Genomic DNA, 13,876 nt, shown 5'->3' with positions numbered 1-13,876 from the left:
GACAGGAACACAAGACAGACAGACAGACACACAGACAGACAGACAGACAGACAAACAGGCACACGCAGACAGACACACAGACAGACAAACAGGCACATGCAGACAGACACACAGACAGACAGGAAGGGGTGAGAAAGAGATTAAGAGTGAAATATAAAGAGAGAAAGGGAGAGAGAAGAGGGGGAGGAGAAGAATTACTCATCCATCCATTTCATGGTCAGGGTCCAGCTGGGTCAACTTGTGGTGAGGAGGAAACTCAAACTGCCAAAAAAAAAACGTCTCATCGACGTCCATGAGAAAATATGAGAATATGACAGCACCTTTTGAAGTGTGTGAATGCCATTAGTCATCACAGTCTTCTGTTTTCCTCCATGACACTCAGGGGCAATTGCGCTGTCACTAGTTTGGAGTTTAACACGGTTTTAAATAGAGTTGGAGTTGGGAGTTGGAGTTTAAAACGGTGATAAACTCTAAACTAGCGACAGAGCAATTGCCCCTCGAGCTGCTGTGTGGTGAGCATTCTGCCGCATCATGCTGTAGCTGAGGTGCGTCATCATCCAGGTGTGTGCTACACTTTACTGGTGCTTAGGAACGTTCCCCCTTCACCGTAAAGCGTTTTTGGGGTCCTGAAAGGTCATGTAAAATGCAATGTGTCGTTGTTGTTGTGGAATATTCTTTCAGTATGGATAACAGAAACATGAAGGACCATTGCATTCACATAACCGTATTCTCTTTTCTATTCAAAACAAATGTTATCACTTGTAATTATCAATGTTCAAATCAATAGCCAATTGCCATCTCAAATGAATAGTGAACTTGAATTACTAAGCAATGCGCACTCTTGTAATAAAACAGAACAAAGTCAGTGCTTTGATTAAACTACTTTATTTCTTCATATTAATTTACAAAATGTACAAGCAGTTTAGTAAAATACTCACAGTTCTGTTTCCTTTAAAACACTAGACACAGCGAAGGAGGATAGACTATGCTTAAACACCTCAGAGAAGCCATGACAGTACACACATACAGTACATACACACTCACATACATACACATACACACACACACACACAAATGCACACAGACACAGATGGTTACACACACACACACACACACAGAGACATATAAAAGCACCTCCTGGAAGGTGTCGCGAACAGTTTGACACAGAGCAGCAAGCGACAGATATTGTATCTGAACTGAGGGGAGGAAGCCCACGTTTTTTTGCCGCAGAAAGGATCAACAACAGAGACGAAGAATACTGAGAAAAGTAACGTAACTATAACACATTCTTTTTCTTTACAAAAATGAGTAATCCGCTGCTTAAAAGTGTGTTCCAAAAAAAAACCCTTTTTGTCAGTCACCAAGCTTGACCAGTGGTCAACAAGAGGACAACAGGATTCATAAAACTACTAAATCGTTCATGCAGTTGTGTTGATTTTAAACACATACAACTGACTGACCACAAGCCAGTGTAACCTACATACAGCATGCAGTCTAGTAAACCTACCATGCAAACGTCTGTACAGAGTATACTGCAGACAAATATAATAATAAAAAAACAACTCCACCAGAAGATTATTACACTATAGTGTGTGTGTTTTATTTTCTAAAATATCAATTAGCCACATATACTGTGGACAGGTAACAAGACATCGTTTTTTTTATTTTTATTTTTTAAATGAGCTTCATCTTGCTGTTTTCCCCGTTTGAATTCTTCGCAATAAAGATGCTCCAGATGAGGTCACATGTACACAGTAAAATTTGCAGAACAACATGCACTGTTATAGTTGAGCAGTGATATTGCATTACAGCTGTGGTACACTTTGTTTATGCGTTCAAAAGCATTGTTAGTACACATGAGTAACATCAAGCCAGAGGAATGGAATAGCATCGGTTAGTTGGTCAGAATCTGAAGTCAAAGCCAAGAGAACATTCTAGAGCTCCTATTTAGTAAAGAAGGTTCCGTGTGTAGGCCTCCTGTCTGCCTGGTACTGTGTTACGGACTGAGTCTACAACATGTACTGTAGGAAGACAGTGCTGTCTAGGCACACTCTGAAAGGTGAAAAATACACACGCACACGCACGCGCACACACACACACACACACACACACACACACACACACACACACACACACACACACACACACACACACACACACACACACTGGCTAAAGCCACAGGACAATGTAGTGGTACTCTTTTCAATAGTAATAGGTACACTAATTCAATAGCAGGTTATAAATGATAAAAAAATATGTTTAAATTATCAACATACATTATATTATGTTTTATTATTTTTCATGTTAGCAAATTTCAGATTATTGTGTAGTGACAATATCACGAAAAGGATATCACTATTAAAGGATGCTGTTGTGCTGAAAATGTGAACGTTTAGCCTATAAATATGTGTAGCGTCTCTGTGGCCGTTAGTGATGATCTGATTTTTTGTTTGTTTTGTTTTTAATGTGTTATAGAGTAAGTATCTGAACATACATATAGCCCAGCACAGCATACAACATAACATCCCTCAACACGCAAGCACGCACCCACACACACACACACACACACACACACACACACACACAGAGAAGTCTAATGGGAAGAGAGGAACTGTGCTACGTTGGAGCTGTATCAGTGCATGACCAGGTAAAAAAAAGAAATCAGTAAACAGCCGAAATTTGACATGATACATCTGAAACCCCTCCGACTGAGGGGAGACATTATGCTTCCGCTATATGCGATGCGGTAAATTTCATATGTTGCTCTATAAAGACAAATGCTTTGCCATATTATTTCTCTAACGAATACAGTACATACATGTCAAGACAGATGGAGAGTTGAGGATGATGCGGTTGACCCAAGTCATAGCAGACCCTGAACTGAATCTTGCTCAGTCTGAATCAAAGTCTGGCCCGGCACCTGTCAGATAGGTGTGTGTGTGAGTGTGTGAGTGTGTGTGTGTGTGTGAGAGAGAGAGAGAGAGAAAGTGAGTGTGTGTGTGTGTGTGTGTGTGTGTGAGAGAGAGAGAGAGACTGTGTGCGTCTGTGTGTTTGTATGTTGATCCTATCGTACATTCTGGAATGTGATATATTAAAGCTTAATGATTATTGATTCACCATATTATTGATTATTGTCTACCATGCACACCATGTTTCTCCACAACAGAACAGATTAATACCGAAATGATGAAAAGTGAAAGATATCCAGAGGAGAACTCTATAAGAAATAACGTCTGCAAAATAACATTCCAATATACGAACACATACGAAAATCATTAACCAGTTAAAAGGAAAATGATGCAAGACATTTAAATGTCTGGAGATAGTAGTCTCATGCCAATGATTATGATGATATATTCTGTTTTAGTTAGCAATGCACCATTCTTGCCATATGTTTGTTCCAACCATTAAAATAAATATGTTCAGTGCTTATAATTGATCCTAATATACTCATAATGTTCACACATTAATATCTATATACAAAAATATGATTCTCTTTCATATAACATATCATAGAATATTCAATTTCTAAACTTAAACCTTAGTGTTGAGCACACAGATACAAAAATATAGTGTCACTAGCTGATGATGTACTGTAAGTGAAAAAGTCAAATTAAGAAGAGACCAACTTTCAGCCATCTGTCCATTTTCTATGTGCACATAATGGTAACTCTAACTTCGGTTAGATAATATTACTTCTCGTCCAGGCCTGTTCAGGTCATGTACTGTACTGTAATATAATATGTTTTTAAGAAAAGAACAACCCTCAAAATCAAACAAACACAAATGAATATTAACGACCAGGTACTGGGTATTGCAGTGAAGAGTAATGATATTTCTCCTTCACTAAGTATGTCTGCTTAGACTGGGAAGAGCATGCTGTATTGGAGGAATCGGATTGGCTGAGCAGCTCTCCTGAGAGAGGGAGAGGAAGTATAGTATAGTATTATTGGATGCCAGAGCAGGAATATGAAGGCAGCAGAGATGTACAGCAATCTGGTGATGCTCAGGGAAAGATCTGGGACCACAACCTGGAGGAGATCCAGCATCGATATGGCCCAGATCTGGATTCAATCTGGATTGGATCTGGATTGGACCTTGGCCTGGGTCCAGGTGCATGACTGGACTGGGTCCAGGCTAGGTCCATTTGAGAGTGAGTTGGTGTCAGGAGGATATGATGTCATTCGGGGTCAGAGGTTAAGGCCAAAGCTAGCAGCTGCATCCAGGGCTTTCTGCCAGCCTTTCGCTTACTTCAGATCGAGTGCTGAGTTAAATATGGTGTCTTCCACATCTCGCCAGGGCATCCTCTCCTTTCTTTTCTTCTTCCTCTTCTCTTCCTTATCTTCCCTCATTTCTCTCTCTTTCTCTCTCTCTCTCTCTCTTTGAATCCAGTTCAGCGTTAAATACAGTCTATTCTGCCTGACTGTCTTTTCCAGGAAGAGACAAACAAACTCCAGCAACTGAAGGGGGGAAAGAAAATGATACAGCCAGGCAGGGCAGAATACATCTCCATCCTTGCACTCCATAGTCCATGGACGTCCCCAAACCATAGCCATAACCTACAGTCTGGCCCACTTGAAGAAGCACATAAGTAAACACGCTGTACGCAAGGAGAGAGACCAATACAAAGAATGGGGAGAGAGTGATATAGGGAAAGAGAGATAGGGAGTAAGAAGAAAGAGAGAAGGAGAGAGGGATAGAAAGAGAGTGAGACAGAGAGAGAGAGGGAGCAGTGATGCTTTGGTCCCTCTGCTCCCATAAAACAGCTGAGAGCAAACATGTCCCTGGTTCCATGGTCTGGAGGTTTGCATTGTTGTGCCTTGGTTGCCTTGGTTACCTTGTATCTGGCCACTGGTCAGGATTCTTGGATTGTGATTGACAGAAGGGGGGACAGGAAGTGATTAAAGCAGGAATGAAGGTGGAGTAGTGATGTAATTTCCTGTGGTGCCCAAAATCCCATTCAGGACAGCATTCTGGTCAAGCTAGGGACAATCAGCACCGCCGCTGCAGCCACGGCAACCACCATCACCAGATTCCACTCGCCCTCACTATCCTGAGGAGCAAACAGAACACAGGTCAAAGGTTACAAGAGGAAGTTCACAGTCTGCTCTGAAAGGTATACACAAGTACAGTGTGTCTGCTTTAATCCTCAATGTTCGTGATCATACCCAGTTCATTGGTATAAACACCCATTGTTATAAACATTGCACGCCAAAACGACTCGCATACATGTAATGTACGTTTCAAGCACATTGCCCCCCAAGTTTGTTTATTAATTTCAGGACAAGTATACAAAAGCACTTAAAAAATATATATATATACAACTTAGATAGCCTCTTTCCACCGACAGAGAACCGGCTCCGTTCCCATTCGCAGACATTTGAACCTCTTGAAGCGTTTTGACCAAACAAAAGCCAGGAACGTGGCATCTTGGTACAAAACTTGAACCAGAAAATAGATATTTTTACCTGAAAACCAGAGTGTGAGTGTCATTCTGTTGTTCAGAGGGAAGAGAGGGGTTTCCGTCCATATCAACTGTTGCCATGAGTAAACAAAACTAGTCAACTAGCATTACACTATTAGATGTTGACTAGCATTTTAAACACCTAATCTCGGCTGTTTTTATGGGACAACTGGTCATATCATTCTCCCATTTATGAATCTCATTAACTTCTGTTTTTGCATGCAACACCCACTGTTGAGGACGCACCCTTGGTTCAGTTCAAAACTGGTGGAAATGTGGGCTGGTTCACTAGGTAGCACCACAGTTCAAAGAATTTCTAAACGGCGCCGGCTCAGAAACGGATTTGCTGTCGGTGGGAAAACGCCTGAAGTGTGGGTAAGCCGTGTAAATAGGCACTGCATCTCAGAGCCGAGTCCTTCAGCAGCGGATTTGTCTTCACTAAAAGCTCTCCCGCGAGCCACCCATTTAAAAGGCATCTCCAGCTAAAACAAATACATGATGCAAACACAGGGCCTGCTTGTTAGACAAGGTCAAATAATTTATTGTTGAGGGAACACACACATACACACAAGTTTATATACTTTAGACACATGCACACAAACTCCGGCCTAAAGAACAAATTTGACAAAGAGTTCCATTGTGTGTCATGGGCCAGCTAGCTACAGCTGTGTGCTAGGAAGAGTAGGACTATAAAATACAGTCAAACACACACACACACACACACACACACACACACACACACACACACACACACACACACTCAGACATAAACATTTGTAAATGTGTCTCCATTATGTGATGACAGGAAATGCATGAACACCCACAAACAATCATTTCTGTATACATTAAAAGGTCCAGGGATCCAGATAGATACACATACCCACACTCAAAACACACACACACACACACACACACACACACTGATAGACCAGAGTGAAAAACTTGAACTTTTAATGTGCTCAGTGGTGATGTCATACTTGAATTCTCTTCAGAGGCCCTGTGTTGACAGACACACATACACACATACACACACACACACACACACACACACACACACACACACAGAGGTGGAGGGGGTGGAGGGGATGAAGGAGAGACTATCATGCACCCAGAAATAAATACCTACACAGTCAGACACACACACACACACACACACACTTGCACATCTTCTTTGTATAACACATATCTCATTCCCCATATCTCATTTCCCTGAACACACACACACACACACACACACACACACACAGAGAGAGAGAAAGAGAGAGAGGGGGGAGAGAGAGAGATCATCACTTTGAGATCAAAGGAGAGACACACTCTCACTCGATCCAAACATCTATTTTCACATTGAGACATGTGTGTGGAAACACCCCTCTACCCCACTTCTAGGGTGAAAACACACACACACACACACACACACACACACACACACACACACACACACACACACACACACACACACACACACACACACACACACACACACACACACACACACACACACACACACACACACACACACACACACACACGCAATGACTACACCATGGCCAGAGTGAACCTGTCAAAGTTCTTTGTTTCCTGTGTCTGCGTTGCTCACCACTGAAACGATAGTCAGAATGTGTGTGCATAGACTGTACTGCCGTGATATTCATCTTATTTGTTTAGCCTTTTCTTATTAACATTAAATAGACACAGTAGCCTACCAATGATCTAGTTATTGTAACCAGAAAATCAAGCTGAGGCTATTTGTGAGGTGGCAGCCAGTTGGTGTTATGTAAAGGCCTATTCGGACGGGATTAGTTTTATGGGGGGACGTAGGTTTATCATATGACCTCTGTAATATAAATGTCCAATTCGGACGGGACTAGACATCTCTGTCATTTTACCTGACATGAGAGGAGTAACTACGTTTACGTTCTGCCGTCACATCTTCGTCGCCGTGCACGTGATATTTTGCGTCAGGTACGTGCGGCATTCAGATTTGAAAGACTACACAAATTGGTTAAACCAGAGAGGGGTGTGACGAAATATAACAGACATCTTTACAGAGGGTCGCGTTCGCACAGGATTAATATTACCTAAGGTAATTTCTCCGGACCGTTTTACGGAAGGTAAAAGTGTCTGTAAATGTCACCGACATTCTCCGTTATGTTTACTGACATGGCGCGTCCGGACGGGACTACATTACCTGGTAATTATTACTTTACCTGATTTCACCCCATGAAACTAATCCCGTCCGAATAGGCCTTTAGACGGCTAACTTTCCACAACTGCCCACAAAGTACTGCTTTTTACATTACATTACATTTGGCTGACGCTTTTTAAAAGGTAGACTGTGGTAAGTATAAGTGCATCAATGTCCTGAAAAGCGATTTGAGGACGAGAGTTGGTGCCCTTGAAGATGAATCCAGCTGGCTTCATCAGAGCGGAAATGATTAATCTGTGTTTACATGGACTTCATCCATTTTATACATTAAATCCTGACTCCATAAGATCTGGAGCGCAGGAAGCGTGCGCATTAAAAGATCCTTTCTTGGACTCCGCCTCTCTCGGCTGCCTCTCCTGGAGTGAGTCTCTCATCGGCTCTCATACGCTCACAAGCATCTGGTGTGAGCTTGGATGAGGAGAGAGTGTTTATGTAAGTTCCAGGCTCCACTGCTTGGACTGGCCTGTATGTGTGTGTGTGTGTGTGTGTGTGTGTGTGTGTGTATGTCAATTTAAAATTGAGTGAGAGGAGACAGAAATTTATTTGAACACTGAACATTTGCAATGTGAGTGTGTGTGTGTGTATACACGTCCTTGTGTTTGTGTGTGTATACACGTCCTTGTGTTTGAGTGTGTGTGTGTGTGTGTGTGAGAGAGACAGAGAGAGAGAGAGAGAGAGAGAGACAGAGAGAGAGAGAAAGAGAGCATGTGTGTGTGTGTGTGTGTGTGTAAGCTCGGTGTTGAAACCTATGATGTGTCATCCATCTTGGCTCCTGTGGTGATCCCTGCTGGATCACAGCCGCAGGGTTGTGAATATGAGGACACGTCATCTGTGTTTTCCTCTCAGAGGTCCTCTGAAAACACACACACACACACACACACACACACACACACGTACACACGCACACACGCACACACACATGCTCTCGTTCCTAGCAATCCAACTTATTCCCTTCCACTACCATCTCTCTCTCTCTCTCTCTCTCTCTCTCTCTCTCTCTCTCTGTATCCCTCTTTCTCTTTTTACAAAGGACTTTCCACACAAGCCAAACAAATTGAGAAAAGGTCAAAGCTCACAAAACAAAACACACAAACACACACAGACACAGACACACACACACACACACACACACACGCACACACACACACGCACACACGCACACACACACACACACACACACATTCACAGGGTGACACAAGTTCTGTGCTTCTGCAGGGGCCATGTACTCCATTGAAAACTGTGCCACTGATGCTAGTAGAGCCTGACCAACCGTAATCAGCTCTTCAGTTCTTCAGAATTTCAACGCACAGAATTATTTTTCAAAATGTTCCCAAAGTAACCAAGCAACTCCTCTAGTCATGGGTTCCGTGAGGTGACCACTGGTCTCCCTGTCCAGTGAAAGCACTGAAAACCGTCTACTGTAAGAGTGCAGATGACAGCCTCTGGCCTGAGTGACCGACTGAGAACACGTCACCCTCCGCTTGACTGACAGACACAGTGGACCTCGGCCAGACAAACTCTGAGCTTGACCACCACTTAACTCTCTTCCCAAACGCCCGTCATGGCACGAGGTCTCCTTTCATCCCCAAATGAGTGCTAATGCCGCCCAAAGCTGAATAACACTGCACCATAAAACGTGTTTTAAACAAAACAGCCTGTGTGTGTGTGTGTGTGTGTGTGTGTGTGTGTGTGTGTGTGTGTGTGTGTGTGTGTGTGTGTGTGTGTGTGTGTGTGTGTGTGTGTGTGGTGTATGTGTGTGTGTGTGTGTGTGTGTAAGTGTGTGTGTGTGTGTGTGTGTGTGTGTGTGTGTGTGTGTGTGTGTGTGTGTGTGTATTGTGTATGTGTGTGTTGGTGTATGTGTGTGTGGTGCATGTGTGCGTGTGTGTGTGTGTGTGAGTGAGTGCGCGCGTGTGTGCATGCGTGTGTGCATGCACGTGTCTGGTGTGGTGGGTATTCTGTGTGATTTGAAGCTGAAAGTGCTTCGAGGACGAGGTGTTGACAAATCTGGAGTGTCTCCATTGCTTTCATTTTCCTTCTTCATGCCATTTGGCTTACTGCTCTCGTAGGACCCGCTGAAATTATGAGACCACATAAGTGTGTTGTTTTCTTTAACACTTGAAGCAGGCCTTGCCTTGGCCACGTCCACTGCGCTGCCACAACAGTCTTCATCGGGTCGTCTATCTAGCACAGCCTCATGGACCAGCTTCAGTAATGGATGTTAGTGTGTGATGTTGTCATAATGTTAACATGATGGTATTGTGAGTGAAGACCCTGGTGGTCAATGATTCAGTTTCACTGTAGACTTGTTCCTCAATAGTAAACAACTCCATATTTTGTTTACTTGGCCAACTGTTATAATAAACAGTTTAAAATTCTAATTTATTCCGATGGTTTAGTCATTTTCTTTTTCCGAGGCAAAATATCATGCTCAACAGATGGACAACATTTCTGTATCACATAATTTCTAATTACCACAGGATCATATTTCACAGTATTAACACTTCTAATTAGATTTATTCATTTTGCAAAACATATGGGTAACCTCGGCAGATGTGAATCAATGTGCACTTAAATTTCAGGCCTGATGAAGACCAAAGCTCACAGATGTCCTGTTTAATTGCACAGTGTGGATGAACCAAACAATTAGAGGCTATTAGCAACATCCCCTCCAATGACAGACACGGAACACATCTGGACATGATCTGGCCCTGATTCGATCCAGATCTGTTCTAGAATCAGGTCTTCTCAGCTGCTAATTGGATGTCTTTGTAAAGATCTATCCTTGAATCAGATCTCTTTGTCCAGATACATTCAAGAGTCAGATCACTTTCTCTACATGAATTCTGGAATGAGACCTCTGTTCTAGTATCAGATCTTTGCAGCTGCTTTTTCTCCAGATCTATCCTCAAATTGGATGTCTTTGTAAAGTTCTATTCAAGAATCAGATCACTTTGTCCATATGAATTCTAGAATGAGATCTCATTGTCCATATGAATTCTAGAATGAGAACTCATTGTCCATATGAATTCTAGAATGAGATCTCATTGTCTGTATGAATTCTAGAATGACATCTCTTTGTCCATATGAATTCTAGAATAAGACATCTTTGCTCAGATCTACTCTAGGGTCAGATCTCTTTGTCCAGATTTGTTCTAGATTCAGATCCCTTCTTTTCTTCTCTTGTTTCTCTGGTCCCTTGAGCGAGACGATGTCTCTCAACCTTTTCACGCCTTTTCCGGAGGCTTTTGGACATAGAAAGGACGCAGCCATACCTTCATCCCCTTTGGCAAGACAGCTCCGACCACCAGCACCATAGCAGGGCCACTATTACAACCATTCCTATGAAGGGGACGGAGAGAATGGGGGACTCAGACGGAGGACAGGAGTTCTGGGGGAAAGAAAGAAAAGAAAAACAGGGGGATCGCAGGGATGGAGGAAAGAGGAGGAGAGGAGGAGAAAGAGGAGGGAGGTAAGGGGATGAGAAAAATGAACAAATCATAAGGTAAATTAAAAAAAGCAAAATAAAAACATGACAGACAACAAGTAAACAAACAAACAATTATGCATGGAGAGATAGACGCACACATGCATTTTGACATAAAAATAAAACACCACAGTAATATAAGAAAAGAGGTCAGAGAATGACATGAGAGACAGACATAAATAGATAGATAGATAGACAGACAGATAGATAGACGAATAAGACAGATAGAGCAGACAGATAGATGTAGACAGATAGAGAAAGCAGTTTGATCATCAAGAAACATCAAATTTGTTCAGAATTTGATATTGTGCGTTGTTGTAGGTTTGTAGGGATGCATGGCATGGTTAGGTTAAGAGGGGTGCATCATGTGCGCGGATGGGGTGAGGCACAACAGAAGAAGCCATGGCATGCCACACAGGGAGAGGGGAGATAGAGAGAGAGCACGATTAGATACACACCAAAGATGGTTAAAGGCAACGTGGGGACCTCTGGGTTTACTGGTACGCGTTTCATGTCCCCGCAAACCAGACAACCAATCAGAGGGCGCCATGTTGCCATTTAAAGATCTCTGCTCACACTGAATTGTGCCCCCGACTCCAACCAGTTATGCATCCAGCAGCAGGGGATTCTGGGAGTTGTAGGCAACACTACAGTGTGAGTGAGGGGTTAATCACAAGAGGAACTACAAATGTGGAGGACAGGTGAGTGACATGAGACTAGTCGAGACTACAGACAGTTACATTCAAAGGTCTTTGGGGGGGGCAGAGGGCTGGTGGCCAAGCTACCTTAAGGAGATAAGAGACTGAAAGACAGTAGGGGCTGTATTGATAGGTCAGCATTAGTATCATTAGATATTTGAATGTATTAGTGTACCTCTTTGTAAGTGCACATTGGTACACAATCACCTGTTTTACAGACATGTAAAATTACAATTTAGTATTCTGGGCTGAAGGAATTTTAGTAAAAGGATTTAAAATTTGATTAAGACTTACTAAGTACTGTATATGAGCAGGCATACACACTCATACACACTCACACACTCACACACACACACACACACACACACACACACACACACACACACACACACACACACACACACACACACAAAGAGACTATCTCAGACAAGTATGCACATACACACATTTTGACACACACACACACACACACACACACACACACACACACACACACACACACATATAGTACATAGACCCAATGCAAGTAGACAGGATTTTGAGTACAAAGCTGAGAGACATGTTCGACGCAAACCACATCAGATGTGGTCAATCCATCAAGCGAGTGCAACAAAGAGATGTTGGACACACACACACACGTAGATGTGGTTGTCTAGCCCGCATACACACACACGTAGCTGTGGTTGGTTAGCCCACATGCACACGTTAGCAACAGAGTTAGCATCATGGGCTGACAGACAGAGAATGTTTATGGGTTAACATAGCAGTCCTCATGCCACCTACCAAAGCTGGTGAGTTTGTGTGTGTGTGTGTGTCTGTGTGTGGTGTTTAGTTCCTTCTTTGTTGACTCCAAAGCAAAGCATTCTTTTGGTGCATGCTTTCATTCGGTTTGATACATGATACACACACAGTTCACGCAATACTTTTTTTTTGTCTTGAACTTCCTTGTTTCACCTGTTTGACCTTCAACCTGGAAGCACTCACCTGGGTCTTCCTTCCTGCCATGCGTTGTAGCTCCGCCCTGCAGCGCTGAAGCTCCGCTTCTAGCTCCGCCCTCTCCCTCTGACTGCTGTCATACAGACCCTGAAGTTCCTGGAGCTCCTCCTTCAGACTTTCGCACTGAGAGAGGGGGATGGAGAGAGATGATGGGAGAGATGGAGACACACAGAGAGAAAGAGGGAGAGGGGGGAATGTGTGGATAATAAAAACATTAGAGAGAGCATAAAAGATGGAGGAATAAGACACTGATAAAGACGGTGGAACAGAGTTACTCTGTGGAAAGTTTAAGTATGGTCTCCTGATCACAGACATTAATAGGGGCAGGGCCATTCCTAGGGATTCATTTGTAGGAAGGAGCAGTTGTCTGAGCTCCATGTAGTCACACATCACATTCACTGAGTCAGGAGTTCCTCCACCAGGTGTACTTTGGGTTTGTACTTAGAGTCTGATACTATTTCACCAGCTATGTATCATTACTATTAATACATTTCATATTCTATGATATGTGATAACTTCCTCCTAATTATTATACCCTCAAATTCACTATTAATCCAGAATTCACCATTAACGCTCTAGTAAACTATGGACAGGCAAGAGTCAGGTCAAGTCAAAATATAACAGAACAGAACAGAATAGAATAAAATAAAACAGAATAGAATAGAACCGAATAGAAAAGATCAGAATATACGCAAAATAATAAAATGGAATAGAATAGAAGAGAACAGCAAAGAACAGAACAGAACAGAACAGAATAGAATAATAAACTAGAACAAAACAGCATAGAATAGAACGGAATAGAATAGAATGGAAAAGATAAAACAAAGCAGAATAGCACAGAATAGCACAGAACAGAACAGAACAGCATAGAATAGAATTAGAACAGAAGCGAATAGAGCACAACAGAACAGCAGACCTGTCTCTCCACCTGAGCTGCCCTCTCCTCAGCCTGCTGCAGCTGATCTCGGAGTGACCGCACCTCCTCTACGCCCCCGTGCCAGTCTCCGGGGGCGACCGGGCGGCCGTCG

The 13,876-nt window shown here is 42.8% G+C and overlaps 1 protein-coding gene across 4 annotated transcripts in view; it reads right to left on the bottom strand.

Annotated features, from left to right (window-relative positions):
- Window positions 1-869: 869 nt before the first annotated feature.
- Window positions 870-13,876, bottom strand: part of LOC134062520 (coiled-coil domain-containing protein 136-like) — a 63,046-nt gene continuing 50,039 nt past the window's right edge. For 2 of the 4 annotated variants that reach the window (XM_062518548.1, XM_062518549.1), the window contains exons 8-11: window positions 13,765-13,876; window positions 12,837-12,971; window positions 10,943-11,058; window positions 870-5,053 (exon numbers count right to left, since the gene is read on the bottom strand). The exon at window positions 13,765-13,876 is cut by the window's right edge and continues 159 nt beyond it. In XM_062518548.1, coding sequence (XP_062374532.1) covers window positions 10,945-11,058; window positions 12,837-12,971; window positions 13,765-13,876 — 361 coding nt within the window. In that variant the 3' untranslated portion in view covers window positions 870-5,053; window positions 10,943-10,944. The remainder of the gene's footprint in view (window positions 5,054-10,942; window positions 11,059-12,836; window positions 12,972-13,764) is intronic. The other 2 variants (XR_009935465.1, XM_062518550.1) reach the window with 2 other exon arrangements.

Source organism: Sardina pilchardus, chromosome 17 (assembly GCF_963854185.1).
Source record: "Sardina pilchardus chromosome 17, fSarPil1.1, whole genome shotgun sequence".
Lineage (NCBI taxonomy): Eukaryota > Metazoa > Chordata > Actinopteri > Clupeiformes > Clupeidae > Sardina > Sardina pilchardus.
The sequence above is the reverse complement of the archived record's forward strand: the minus strand, read 5'-3'. Positions and strand labels throughout refer to the sequence as shown.